This window comes from Heliconius melpomene, chromosome 20, assembly GCF_056956725.1.
Source record: "Heliconius melpomene rosina isolate 202511_hmr_F chromosome 20, ASM5695672v1, whole genome shotgun sequence".
Taxonomy (NCBI): Eukaryota; Metazoa; Arthropoda; class Insecta; order Lepidoptera; family Nymphalidae; genus Heliconius; species Heliconius melpomene.
In genome coordinates, this window is record NC_140408.1 from 7,961,616 (window position 1) to 7,975,555 (window position 13,940).

Sequence of the window (13,940 nt, forward strand, 5' to 3'; positions counted from 1 at the left end):
ACACAAGCGGTAAAAGTTGAAAGTTCACCAACGCCCGGCGTATTCCCGTTCGAAAAACGCTTTCTTTATTTAAATTCCAACTTATTTGTTATTTGCCGTTGTAGTTTCAACTGAGTGTGCACTGTGCAATTGTATAGCACCGACACACACTAATTTCTTTTAGTAGCTTTTGTAAGGAATTTTATGTAACTAAAATGTTAGAAAATTCTTACAATCTGCTGTTAGAAAAGCAAATGCTGTATTTTAATTAAAATTCAAAATAAAATTAATCAACATAGAATGTTAAGAAAAGTTACAAACATTCTTTTTGATATATGTAAACCAATAACAATTAAAACAGATATCAATGAAAATAGCCTTTCTGTCCGCGACATTGTCCAATTTGGCCGACACGTCTGAATATAAACTCGGATAGAAATAAATTTGCTCTGTATGAGGATTACCAAAATATGAGTTTCTCTTTGGCTAAATTAAAACAGATTACCTCCACCGTGATGGGTGATTTGCGTGCGTGAATAACTGGGAATGGCGGTATTTTTTGCTATATCATGCGTCATTCGACAAAGTCATTTCGATAATATAGTTTTTGTTTAATATTGAAAATTATTAATATTTTCCTTTTAGGAAAATTCCTTACGAACAATTTTTTTTAAACGGAATATTTACATGTTATTGTATGAAAATTAGAAATATTCAAATATTTTAGAGTATTTTTTACTTCGCTTTTAATCCTCTACCAAATGACTTGCATTCTGTTTGTATTAACCAATATTGGTTATCAAAGAGGAAGCCAATGGTACAATATGACTAATGAAACATGAAAAAGCTCTACCTGTAGTGAAAAATTGGAACCTAGAGCCATTTTGCATAATTAAATATATTTTTAATGTACTAGGACGATGTCCATTTTTGAGTTGAAAGCATGAAAAATCATAAAATATGATTAAGAAGCTTTTAAAGTTTAGTTAAATTGAATTTATGAATTTAAATGTCTGTTCCGAATCCGCTTAAATGGCTTTGCTGTTGAGTACCTAAAGACTTTATTCGACTGTAAGTAGTTTTCAGTCAAAGAGTTTTTGAAGGACGGCTAAGGTCACATTCAGTTCTATTTAGCACTAAATTTTAAAAAGTGAACTCCTATTTTTTTTTATTAATAATTATTTTATACCATATGTATACAATGAATAAGAAAAAATTTACTATAAATAAAGAAATATAATTATTACCATGATATTATCGATTACAATTTGTGTCCATAAATTATTATCAGACAAGTTGATAGTAAGAATCAATCCGAACTATCTTCAAACTCTTTAGGCCAATTAAAATTTTTAAAATTAAATTCATATTCTGAATGCTGTTCGGATTTATACTTCTCATGTTTTGGATCATGGAAACTGACAATGTTGAGAACAGGAGCAGTACCGCCAAAGGCAATTTTGTCCTCGTGACTTGCTACAGCCAAAATCGAACCTGGAGCTTCATAGGAGCAAGCAATGTATCGGTTGTGAAGGTTAATTACTTCAACACAGTTGGTGCCACTGCCACCTATAATAGCATATTTACCTTTGCGATTGAACTGGAAGAAAAGGAAAATTATGTAAATACTATTACATAAACATGTTATCATATTTGATGGTAAGATCGTATATTTGAATCTCGTGTTGTGCAAATAGCTTTGTATAAACAACTTTGATTTGTCAAAATTAACGTAAACTCAAGAAGAAAATCTCAATTATACAATATTTTGACTAATAGGTGTATAATATAATCAAATAATGTTTATTAATATTTTTTTTGAGCTTCACGCCGTACCCCGCATATAGCAGGTTAGGCAGAGGGAACATAGTAAATCCTACTTTCCGCTAAATATTTGAGGCATTGCGTGTTGAGAGGCGAAACTCAACGCCGCACTTTGCATTGGTACAAGAGCGAAGAAATAGAAATATTGATAAGCAAAATAATTCATCCCCCTGAGTAGAGATCGATTCTACAACCATCGCATTTATAGTCACATGATTGTACTACTGCGTCACTACGGCGTCGTATAAATAAAAAGCAATTAACTATTCACCGTCCAAAACTCTTGAAAGTTGAATTGAACTATCCAAATAATATTTAAACAAGACCACAGTCGACCTTAGAAAGCATAAATTTCAGCTTACACAATACTTAGTAATATTCTCGGAATTAAGTCGAAACACCCACCCTAAAATCTTGCCCCGAGTATGAAAATTAAAATTACAATATATGTTTATTTTGTTATTCGTTTAATACGGAGAATCGTCGTTAAATATTAGGTTTTATTTGTCTAGGTTTCATGTTTCATGAAATGTGTGGGGATTTTTTGTTTAATTTTAATAATTTATTTACATGTATATTTCCATTTTTTCGCTCTGGTGTCGAGGCAAAGCGTGGCGTTGAGTTTTGCCATTCAACACTCAATGCCTCCAGAATTTGGCAGAAAATGGGGAACGGAGTGATTTAACACTAGGTTCCCTCTGCCTTCTCTGCTGTCTGCGGGATACAGCGTGAAGCTGATAAAAAACTACACAATATTTTAAATAAATATACCATTTTAGCACAATTTTAGATAATTATATTTAGCATTGTTTTGGCTAAGGCACTTTTTTCAGTAAATCACATAGGTATTACCTACACATACAATTTCATATTTTAACAAATCCATCGTATATTTTTATGAATCACCTGAATTTACGGTCGGAACACAGCGTGCCTACCGACGGTAAATATAAACGCAATATCCAGGATAAAAATGAAACATCTCCAAAGACCAAAATTGAACTAACCGACTTACCATATTACTAACATAAATATAAACATTCTTTATTTGACAGATATATATATATAATAACCTGTTTAGACCTCCAATATCGGCACGCGTATATATATTCTCCGTCGACATCAGGACGCCTGTTCTGCACTCGTACGACGTGTAAACGCTTCTTGGCAACCAAATCCCACACCGTGAGGGCCTCTGTGGGCTGCCAGCTGCCAGCAACGCAGTGATCCCGCTACAAATATTTTATGACTTTTTTGTTGGTTCCTTTTTATGAAATTAAATATTTTGATTAGCTTCCTTGTGTCATCCATGGTTGTGGAACTAAAGATCGTGGGTTAGATTCCATCCGGATTTGGCGGGATCTTAACAGTAGGCCCCCAGGTTCCCACTGCCTACCTTGCTATTTGCGGCATACAGCACAAATACAAAAAAAAATGAACGAAGGATTTCGAATTAAAATTATAATTTCTAGCGAATGAAAGAAAAAAATATCGACTTGTCAATTATCCTATAAATACAAATGAAAAACCTTGATACAATTTTTTTTATAATAATAAAATAATTTCTAAGTAGGCTTCCTAGAATTTATATTATTTAAAATAAAATGTTATACTACTACTACAATAAAACAAAAACCGAAATCGTAGAAAGCCTCTACGGTACGGTACGTATATAGAGCACCGAGATATAATTAGTTTTACTCGATTAAATAAAGGCGGTCCATCCCAGTGACCTTTCTTTCAGTAAAATTAAATTTTACGAAACGAGAGGTTTCATAATCTCTTTAGAGAGATCTTATAAATACAAAATACCGAGACGGTTAACTTCTCCATGAGCACACACTAATGGAAAGTATTAAAAATAATATACCTCAAAGGCTCCGAATAAACTATGAGGGAACGTCAAAGTTGATAACGAGGGACAGAACTGGATGAGACGAAGTTCTCGACAAAGGCGGAGTTTTTAATTAAAACTACCTTGTCTTAGCTATATAAACATCAAGTGTTGCCAACTATAGCAAGTGGTTCAGACCGAGATTCAAATTGGGGGTTTTATTGTTTGTCGCGATCCAGACTTTTTGGATGGACGTGTGAAGGTCACTGCGACATTAACAGAAATGTCAAGATTTTACAACAGATAAATTATGCCTGATTATCAATATACTAATATAATATATATTTTATGCAACACATATTCACATAGTCTAAATAGTCATAGCGCAGGGGCACGAAGCCGTCGTGGCGCAGCGGCGAAGGGTGGGGCAGTAACGCGACGGTTGTGGGTTCGATCCCCACTCGAGGAAGTAAAATATTTATTTACGCTTATATTTCCATTTCTTCGTTCTGGTTTCGAGGCAAAGGGCGACGTTGAGTTCTGCCACTCAACACGCAATGCCTCCAGAATTCGACAGAAAGGGGAACGGAGTGCCTTAACACTAGATCTCTTCTACCTAACCTGCTGTGTGCAGGATACAGCGTGAAGCTGATTTTATTTGATTTATCATTCATAATACTCGTATATAGAAAATAAACGTAATTTCATCTACTAAATAATAAAAAGAACCATTTTTCTGTTAAAATACATTACGCTGAAATCCTTTTACTGCCTGTATAGATTAATTTTTCCGTATAATTTAATCCCAAACACAAAAAATGTACATACATATTGAACACAAAGTAAAAGATGCCTCGAGCACATCAGCCAAAATGCCTATCTATAAATTTAGCACACGATGTGAATACGCGCGCGTAATTTCATAACAGCCTTCATTTATCACTTGCCTCCACAGTACAAGAGGAGCCCGTATTTTTCGATTAATCTTACAAAATCCACGTAATGTGTTAAATATACGAAAGCGGCTTTATCATTACGAAAATGTGTATATACAACGGAAACGCCCGTCTCTTTGTGTGTACGCTAATTAATGTTAGGAAACATTGAAAGGAAATGTAGACAGAATCAAGTTAAGATTTAACATATAGTATACGTGTGCAATTATTTTACATTCATAATTGACTCGAGAACTTGTTATGTTGAGAAAGAAATGTATATGAAGGTATAATAAGGTTTTTATGATCCTTTTAAAATAAAGCCTACCCTTTTATTTATTTAGTACAACTCTTTAAAAAACCTTAATAAAATGCTAATATCTGAATCGTTATAGATTTAACTCGAAAATTGAGAAATATTCTTACATTGTCAATCTAAAAATAATCTTATTTGAATTTGTAAAGGAAACCTTTCTAGGTTGCCTAAAGTCTGCAAATTACACGAGGCCGCTATAGAATAGTGGCAGCATTCAATACGTTCTTGACGACGTTGACAATAAAGAAACGCTAACAGAAAGAAAAACATGGCAAGATCGTCAGACACATAAAATATCTTGTTTTTCTCGTAATGATGTGCCTACGAGTATGTCTACTAACCAAAACCTCGTAGAAAATAAGTCAAATAAACAATGCTGTATCTATTATTTCATTTTATACATTATTTAAATATTTTCTTTTCTTTTTTTCAATTTAAATGTTTCTATTAGGATATTTTAAATTATTTAGCCCTGGGCACTGTAAAATATATAAAACGCTACTTTTCTCACATATTATACAACAATATCACCAATCTACACATAAGTATTATACAATGCTGAATCAACGTAACATACTTATTATTTGCTTAATAAATACATAATCAAAACTCATATATCTTTTTCATTTCTAACAAACTTAATATTTCATCACAACACAAACACTAAATTACTCAGTACTAAAATTTAACAACGAAAGTTTCTACAATCTAGGCTAGACTACTTGCACGATAAATATTCTATTACATGTTGAAATGAGTAAGGCTACCTACAATAGTGTTAAAAATCTTGAAGGTGACCTAGAAATCAGTATTAAGACAACTTTCAGACATGTAATCAGATGGTAAAATAGACGTAATAACGTAAATTGTTATGCTTCAGGCCATGAAATGTAAATGTCGTCTACAAGTGATAAAAAGTCACAGAAAAAAGATCGTAGTAATAATAGTAAAAGAAACAGTAGAAAAAAATCTTTGGCTATGATAGGATAATAAAATTTTGGATAATTGGGTAATTGTTGGGCAAGACTTTGATTGTGTGCATTAGTTACGGGTTCACATCTTAGTAAATGAGGTTTAAATGTCTTTAAGTGTAGAATGGAATTGTATATCAAGCGGTTCTCTATGAAAAATTGGAAGGGAAAAAAGCTTTTAATTACCGGTGGTATTCTTATATTTGTTTTTTATTTTTTTTGTAAATTATGAAAAAAGTCTAAGGTAATACCTAAAACAACATTAAAAAATTATATTTGAATAGACCAAACAGTCCAGAACTCGCAAAATATTTTGAAATATTTATTACCTGTAATACTTCTATAACCTTAAATTTTACATAGCCCACCGTCCAATAATATTTTATACGTGTCGTAAACTCTAGATAAAATTATATTACATCAATTTCACATTCCTAATAGTCTTATCTTATGCCTATTTTCAAATTAAACTTTGATGAGACATAAAAATTTAATAGATATTAGACACTTACATTGAGATCAATGCTATCGCTGCATATGTTAACCCCTTCGAAAGTCATCACACACCCGACTGGACATCTTATATCCCAAATCTAGAAAAAAAGTACCTTTATTATATCAATCTATCTCATTCATATACTATAGTCTTAGCTCAGGGGCACAAGCATGTGACTTTAAAGGCGACAGATTGTAGGTTCGATGACCACTAAATTAATGAATGAAATATTTTAAATTTTCATATCTTCGCTCGGGTGTCGAGCCAAAGTTCAACGTTGAAAGCTGAGTGTTTTAACACTGAGCTCCTTCTGCCTATCCTACCACATGTGGAATACAGCATAAAGCTGATTTTATGTTACAAAACCAAAGAATAACGCCAACTCCTTTGTGAATCACACTTTATAAATATTTAAAGCAATAAAAGCTGCAGAAATGTTGCTTTAAAAATAATGCATGCACGACTCATTGTTAGATCTAAACGTTAAAGGGGCGTTTAATAAATAATTTGAACAGTTAACTGTTAAGCAAAATATTTTAATCTCGACAGAGACGCTTTTGAATTCGCGGTCATTGTCCGCCATGTTTTATTTAAGCTGCGTTTAGACGCCGACAGTTGAGACTGACTACTAAACAGCCAGCAAGTGTACTAAAGCACACTTTGAAAAATATTTACATATTTAAACATGGCTACTTGCTGACCTACTGGAAGGGTTCAAACGAGTCATTAGGAAAAAAGGTTCGTTTAATTTAATCGTCATGTCCACCACAGACCTGTGTCAAAGAGACTTTTTCGTTATGTTTTTATTGTATTGTGTTTTTAGAATTGTCTCTTTCAAAGGGGGAATATATTACGTTCTAGCTCTTTTGAACGTTTAAGAATTTAGACCTCCATTTAAGATAATTTAGGAAATGACAAAGTAAGATCATTACTTATCTACTACTTAGTTTTCTAACCGACTTCTTTTTTTTCTTAAGAGAGGAAGAGGGCTCATATCATAGGGGATGGTCCGGTAAATATACCCAATATATAGATCTTTTAATTTTTAAAGATAAAGTATATTATAAATACTGAAAATTATGCTAAAAATAATTAATAATTCTATGAAATTATGGTAAATATTACAATGCAGCATATAAATTAGATATTTAAATAGATAAGATAACCAAACTAATTATTATGAAGTATTGCCTAAGCTTGGCTGATATTTCGTAACAAATTTGGCAAATATGTTAATGTTCATTTTATAGATTTAAATTGCTAATTACAGAATAATGTAAATAGATTAATTTCTCACAAACCTGTTAGAAAATATTTAATTAAATAAAGAAAGAAAATTTAAATATTAATTTAATTAAAAAAATAATGGTCTTATTAACGTTACTGAAAGTACCTTTTATTTATATAGGTAGTGTGATATTCTTAGGCCCTTGCCTCGAGGATGGTGAAGTTGAAGGGCTGTTAACTTGTAATAATATTAGAGTGGAATTTGTTACCACAAAATTTTGAGTTATTTCACACGTTAATTTCTATCCTATTCTAATAAAATTCATGTGTTTATCAGTGTCTAAGTAAGTGAGTTATTAATAAAAATAAATAGAATGTACCGTGCCTTAGTGTAGGATATATTAGAATTTAGACATTGTTTTCATATTTATACCAGAGCCCCAGGGCCTTCTATTATCATAAAATAATATTTTTTCTAATAGTCCTCCACATTAAATGGATATGCCACGAAAATCATAACCAGCAGCTAAATACCCGAAAAGGATAAATCGCCGGAATAAAAAGGGAATAAAAAAAATCTGGAGGTAAAAAAATATTGTGATGTAGGTCCTAAAACCTTATTTAAATGATGTATTTGCCCATTTGGAATTCCCAGTGGGATTATTACAATCATAATTTGAATATAACGATAGTGATTAATCTCTATATAATTCTAATTACATATTCCAATATACTTTATCTGTTTACCTAACACGTTACGTAATTTAACGCCGAATGTGGAATCACCACTCCCACACTTTCCGCAAAATTCTGACGGCATTGCGTGTTGAACGGCGGAGCGAAGAAATGAAGAGATTAAATATTTTAGTTTCTTTTGTGGGAATCGAACCACAATCTGTAGCGTTTACAGTATACACGCTTGAGCCACTGCGCCACTAGTGGCTTCCAATATGAATTTACAAGCTATATAAAGTATTTGCCAGCTATATAAAGTAAAATCAAACTATTCGTACTCTCAAAGTGTTATCCCACGCGCCACTCGCGAACATGAACTGCTTCTGATCGTGACATCGCAATGCGCACACCTGCCCAAAGTGCATTCTTTGAAGTTTGCTAGGAATGAACTGCAGGCGCAACTTATGCACTTTGTACGTTAGGTCCGTCTGAAAGAGCGTTGCATAACTTTCACCTGCTATTTGAATAGAGTTCAACTTTTAAGTTCTGCCAAAATCTGTCTATGACCACTTGCAATGCTAAATATGTCGGGAAATAAGTTTTTATTTTGCTAAATGCTATAATACGAAAATATCTTATCAATTCCAAAATATTTATATGAGAATTCTAAAATATTAATATGATATTGTGGGTTCGGTACCCATTCGAAGAAATGAATCATTTATTTAAATTTATATTATCATTTCTTCGCTCTGGTGTTGAGTGAGGTTGAGTTCCAGAATTCGGCGGATAATGGAGAACGGAGTGTCCTAGCACTAGGTTCCCTCTGCCTACCTTGTTGTGTGCGGAATACAGCATGAAGCTGATCTTATAATGTTCATATTTATGATTTATAATTTATATACCTATTTTAGTATAATCTACTTTACTAAGTTTAAGAGAAAAAGATAAACAATACACACAACATTAGTATACGATGACAAGCTAAATCTAAATCTACTTTAACATCAGCAAAAAGTTTCATTCATAGATTTTTCACTATCGCACTGAACGAACATACAAAATCAGGTAACGTTAGTCCTCAATTTTGTTATTACGCCACCGTCATCTGTCCCGGCTGTAACACGATAACGGAATCCTTGACCAGCACCAGCGACCCAGTTCCGAGGGTTAAGGACTATCGAATGACTCGTAAAATTTATCTCATATAGCCAATAAACTGAGATTATGTTGCTACGCTGAAAACAGTTTATTATAATCGAGTAATATAATGAGTTCAAATAAAACTTCACATTGTCCATTTTATTGAACCTTTATATTTTTTTCTTCTCAGCTTCACGCTGGTACGTTTATAGGCATGACGAGCCTAATGCCAAGAATCGGGGTAATCCTTACATTCTTTCTGCCCCAATCTAAAATATTAAGCGTTGAGTGACGGAATTCTACGGCGCATCTTTTCTTTACATACATAGGAAATGAAAACGATTCATTGTCCTAATTAAGTATCGAACCCATAGCCATCACGTAAAAAGATTCTGTACTACTGGGCCACGACGGTGTATAGATAGATGATAAAATTAATAAATTTCGAAACAACCAAATAGGAATCAAATTTACTATAATTAATTTCCATTGGATATTTTATACTTAATTTATTTAATCAGCACAGATAGATACCTACCTACTAGACAAACAAACTATTAATAAGTTCCACCATATTAAATAGCAGATGTTAAAATACTCGTTGAAAGCCACATTTCATTAACATTATTACCTGCCATATTTATTATTTTCTAATTAAATGTATTCTGTATTCTCTTGTTCAGTAATAAACGCAAAGTCTAATGCATATTCAGTGAACGGTAACTAGAAAATGTAAATGTTAGAGAGCTAATAACAATAAATTTAACACCTGACGTATTTCATTCGTATTTCTTTACGAGAGTATTTTATTTTTATTGGTAATACACGAGTATATATTTTTGTAAATGGAAAACAAAAGCAAAAGTTTTTAGATTATTTAAATTTTATTTAGATTTCTTTATTTTAATTTTCAAATGTATCTACATAAATGTGTTTATATTTAAAATTAGTTACACAATTTAGTTAAAAAAATTAAAAGATCATCACTTATTACAACTGATAAATAAGATATTGAAATTACGTAAGAGTCGTAGCGGCACTGCGTCCTGTCCATGTAAACAGGACGGTCGTTGGTTCGATTGTGCTCAAAGCGCGGGGTTACGTTCCACCAATCTACACAATATCTCGAAATTATGCGAAAAATGGGGGACTGGGTTTTTTATACTAGATTTCTGCCTACCTTGTTATACGGGAAACTGCATGAAGTTAAAAAATGCTAAGGACGCGTGCTACCTAAATCCTGCTACGTCTTACTTTAAATTGAAACTTTCATACCAAATTATTTAGAAACAAATAAACACTTGGAAATCGCTAAAACTTTACATACATCTAAAGAATTACAACACAAACAGGGCGAAAATCGAAATAAAATAAAAACAAACTAAATAATATATATTATGCTACGTGCAACAACTAAAAATACTTTAAAAGTGGGCTAGTATAACAAGTAGCGATCAAAACGACAAAGCTATTGAACTAATAATAATGGACCTAATAAATGTACTTTGTCACGAAACACTCGAGAACATCTTTACTTTATTTTATAAGGATACTTATTAACCTCTTGAGTTTCCATATCGTAGACTTTTATGGATGTGTCAGCATAACCAACGATCATTTTACACTGATCAGCTGTTATATCCAAAGAGAGGGCAGGGGATCTCTCTAAAGTAAATAATATTCCAATAAAACATTTCTAGCAGGCAATATTTCTGAACCTGGCATGAGATAATGGATCTCAAGAAAGCTCTATAATTCTTAGTCTGCAGCAAAGTTACTTTGATATATTTGCCTACCTTTGACTGGTTATTTAAATTTTATAGTCCTAGATATAACTAGACCTATACTTATGGGACTAAATTTACATTTTGAATGAACTTAAACAAAAAAATACATTTCTTTTTGAAATATTCTTACAATTTCTATTATTTATTTGTTACTTACATGTTATTTTATTATAAATAATTTATTTACTTTTGAGTTGTAACGCTAGGCAAGCAAGCTTTATTACTAATATATATTTAAAAGTAAGAAAATCTAATATAATAATTGTACATACGAGTGATAAACGGTGTAGACGATGAGGAAATACCAGGGGCCCCGTAAAATTGCGTGTTAAGGCATTCTAGTGCGGGATCTGCACGTATGCAATATCCTGGAGGGTCATCTGATGACGGACATAACTATAATAAGAAAAATCATTTTTCGTAATATGTAGCTTTCGGTGACTTAGTAACTTAAGTAACTGGGTTTCATATCATATACAAAATTATGAAACATAATATTGTAATTTGAAACCTTTCTTAAATTATGACGTAAATATAAACTGATCTTATATTTTATAATTAATATCTCATTAATTTAGCAAATAAACTTTATCTTATTAAAGCCATAACATAAGAACCTTCAATTCAAATTTAATTCCATTGAATTCTTCGTTCACGGGTCTCCTACCTTTTGTGAGGTTACTTAGATAGAGACCCAAGTGATAAGACAAAATTTCATTGGAAAGATATGAATATATACATATAGTATACTAACATTGGGTATTTCGATGCGATATACTGCTCCATCAGTGCAACACGCATAGCATATTCTTTCTTCTGTAAGACTATACTTCAGGGCATACACTGGTTTTGGCGGGAATTGTATGTTACGTAACGTGCACAAGACCACCCCCGTACTGCCATGACGCATCTAATGAATTTGAAATTTTAATATTTATTAAAAAGCGTTAATTAATAAATTTCATTACTTAACTCCATTTTTTAACCTTTCTTAAACAATAATTTTACCCTTATCGTATGTTTATTTAACACATTCATATTATTTAATTCTATAGGCCAGCAGTTTTTACCAGAAAAAAAGTAAAGTGTAGGTATTAGGTACAGAAAATTCTACCTGCACCACTCCTGACGCATGGCCGACAATAATATGGGCCCCGTTAGGACAGTAGGTCAAAGCCGTTATGGCACCCAGTTCAGAACAATACCATCGATTGAACAATATCTTATTTCTTGTATTGTTCAAGAAATTCCTTTCGTTTTCTTTTATCCATGCAAAGCGATTACTTGTTTCCGTAGGGCCTTGATAAAACAAGGGATACCAAATATTCGGATATTTCTCATTTTTATAATAAGATAAAATGTTGTTGACATATTCCGAAAGAATTTCCTTTTGTTCCTCCATATTTTATTCGTGGCGTAATAGATTGTTATGCCAATGATCTATGTATTACACAATAACAATAACAGTATTTTCTCATTTTTTGTACCTAAGTCAAATGTAGGTAGGTACTTTATCTAATTATTGTTTTTTTAACATTTTATAATGAAATTATCCTTACCTTAGATAGGTACAATCAAAAATGTGTCGAAATTATAATTTGTATTGTGTAAGTGTGTATCTAAGCTAGGAAAAAAAATACTAAATGCACAGTTAAAAAGCGCTTATTATTTACTTAGCATTTACATTGCTAATAAAGTAAATCTGAATACTAGGTCAAGCTTTATTTGATAAGTTGATATATAATACAGGTACCTTTGTATTTAAGATTCAATATTATTCAAGATCTTACATATAAAAATTAAAAATAACGATATATAAGTATGTATAAGTAAACAAAGATAGGTAGGGGAAATGTACGAAACGATCTCTTGGAGTAAGATGATCCTTTGCTATTCCAGTGAAACTACAAGCACTATCATTATTTTTTTTATGCGCTATTTTTTTTTCACTCTCACTCTTAAAACCCGTACCCCTCAGCCAAACCGTAACGGAGGGATGAACAGTGATTATTTTTTTATGGAAGAAGAACAATATGTAGTGATTTCGAACTAAAGTGGGGTTGATTGTACCTACATCTATGATTCGGTCTGGTTATAATACAAGGCGCGACATAGTGCATTAAATTCTTTATGAGAATTCTTGCAGTACCAAAAAAATACCTGAATTAAACCTGTAGAATGGCCCACCACCAGAAATTCTCCATCTAGTGTATAAATCATGGAGGTAATGAAGCCTGTTTCCGATAAATAGCTCAAGCTGGATACTTTCTCATTTGGAGTATCATGAAGAAATCTTGTTTGATTGTCTTCAATCCATCTCAGATCGTTGAAACTTAAACTTTTCTCCGCGAAAGAAATAAAACCAGATGTTCCATTTTCTTCTTCCCTCGCTAGCTGCTTTTTTATTCGGTAACCAAATTCTTTTAAGAATACTTGAATATCAGATTGACTTTCTGATAAATTAAATCGACTATAAGTAGAAATATTGAAGAGACTAGAAGCCATATCTTTATATTATTTAATATCCCTAAAGTTATCAATTGTAACGTAACAATAATATTCTCTTTATTTACAAATAATACGTGCCAGAAAACGTAAAAAGTTATTGCTTTCAGGGTAAGCTTATATATTATAATTTAAGATTTATTTTTTTTATATTTTTCTAAATATCTTTAAAAATGAACATCAAGTAATAAAAATATAAAATATTTTTTTTTATACTTTTTAAAGTACATAATATACGGGATACTTAA

The 13,940-nt window shown here is 31.9% G+C and overlaps 1 protein-coding gene across 1 annotated transcript; it reads right to left on the minus strand.

Moving 5' to 3' along the window:
• Nucleotides 1-1,233: 1,233 nt before the first annotated feature.
• On the minus strand, nucleotides 1,234-13,692 carry LOC146527817 (uncharacterized). Its single transcript, XM_085205116.1, has 8 exons — nucleotides 13,348-13,692; nucleotides 11,942-12,097; nucleotides 11,460-11,583; nucleotides 10,962-11,065; nucleotides 8,596-8,745; nucleotides 6,372-6,452; nucleotides 2,877-3,035; nucleotides 1,234-1,579 (listed from the first exon to the last, which is right to left on the minus strand). The coding sequence occupies exons 1-8, from the start codon at nucleotides 13,690-13,692 to the stop codon at nucleotides 1,289-1,291; spliced, it is 1,410 nt and encodes a 469-aa protein (XP_085061242.1). The 3' UTR covers nucleotides 1,234-1,288.
• Nucleotides 13,693-13,940: the final 248 nt, after the last annotated feature.

Bases quoted from the DNA above. Each gene is read 5' to 3' on its own strand.
- LOC146527817 (XM_085205116.1), bottom strand. From the start codon at position 13,692: ATGGCTTCTAGTCTCTTCAATATTTCTACTTATAGTCGATTTAATTTA. The intron at 8,746-10,961 runs GTTAATAAGTAT...ACGCTCTTTCAG, and splicing joins ACGATATGGAAACTCAAGAG to ACGGACCTAACGTACAAAGT. The intron at 6,453-8,595 runs GTACGAATAGTT...CTTTTTTTCTAG, and splicing joins CGTGGGATAACACTTTGAGA to ATTTGGGATATAAGATGTCC.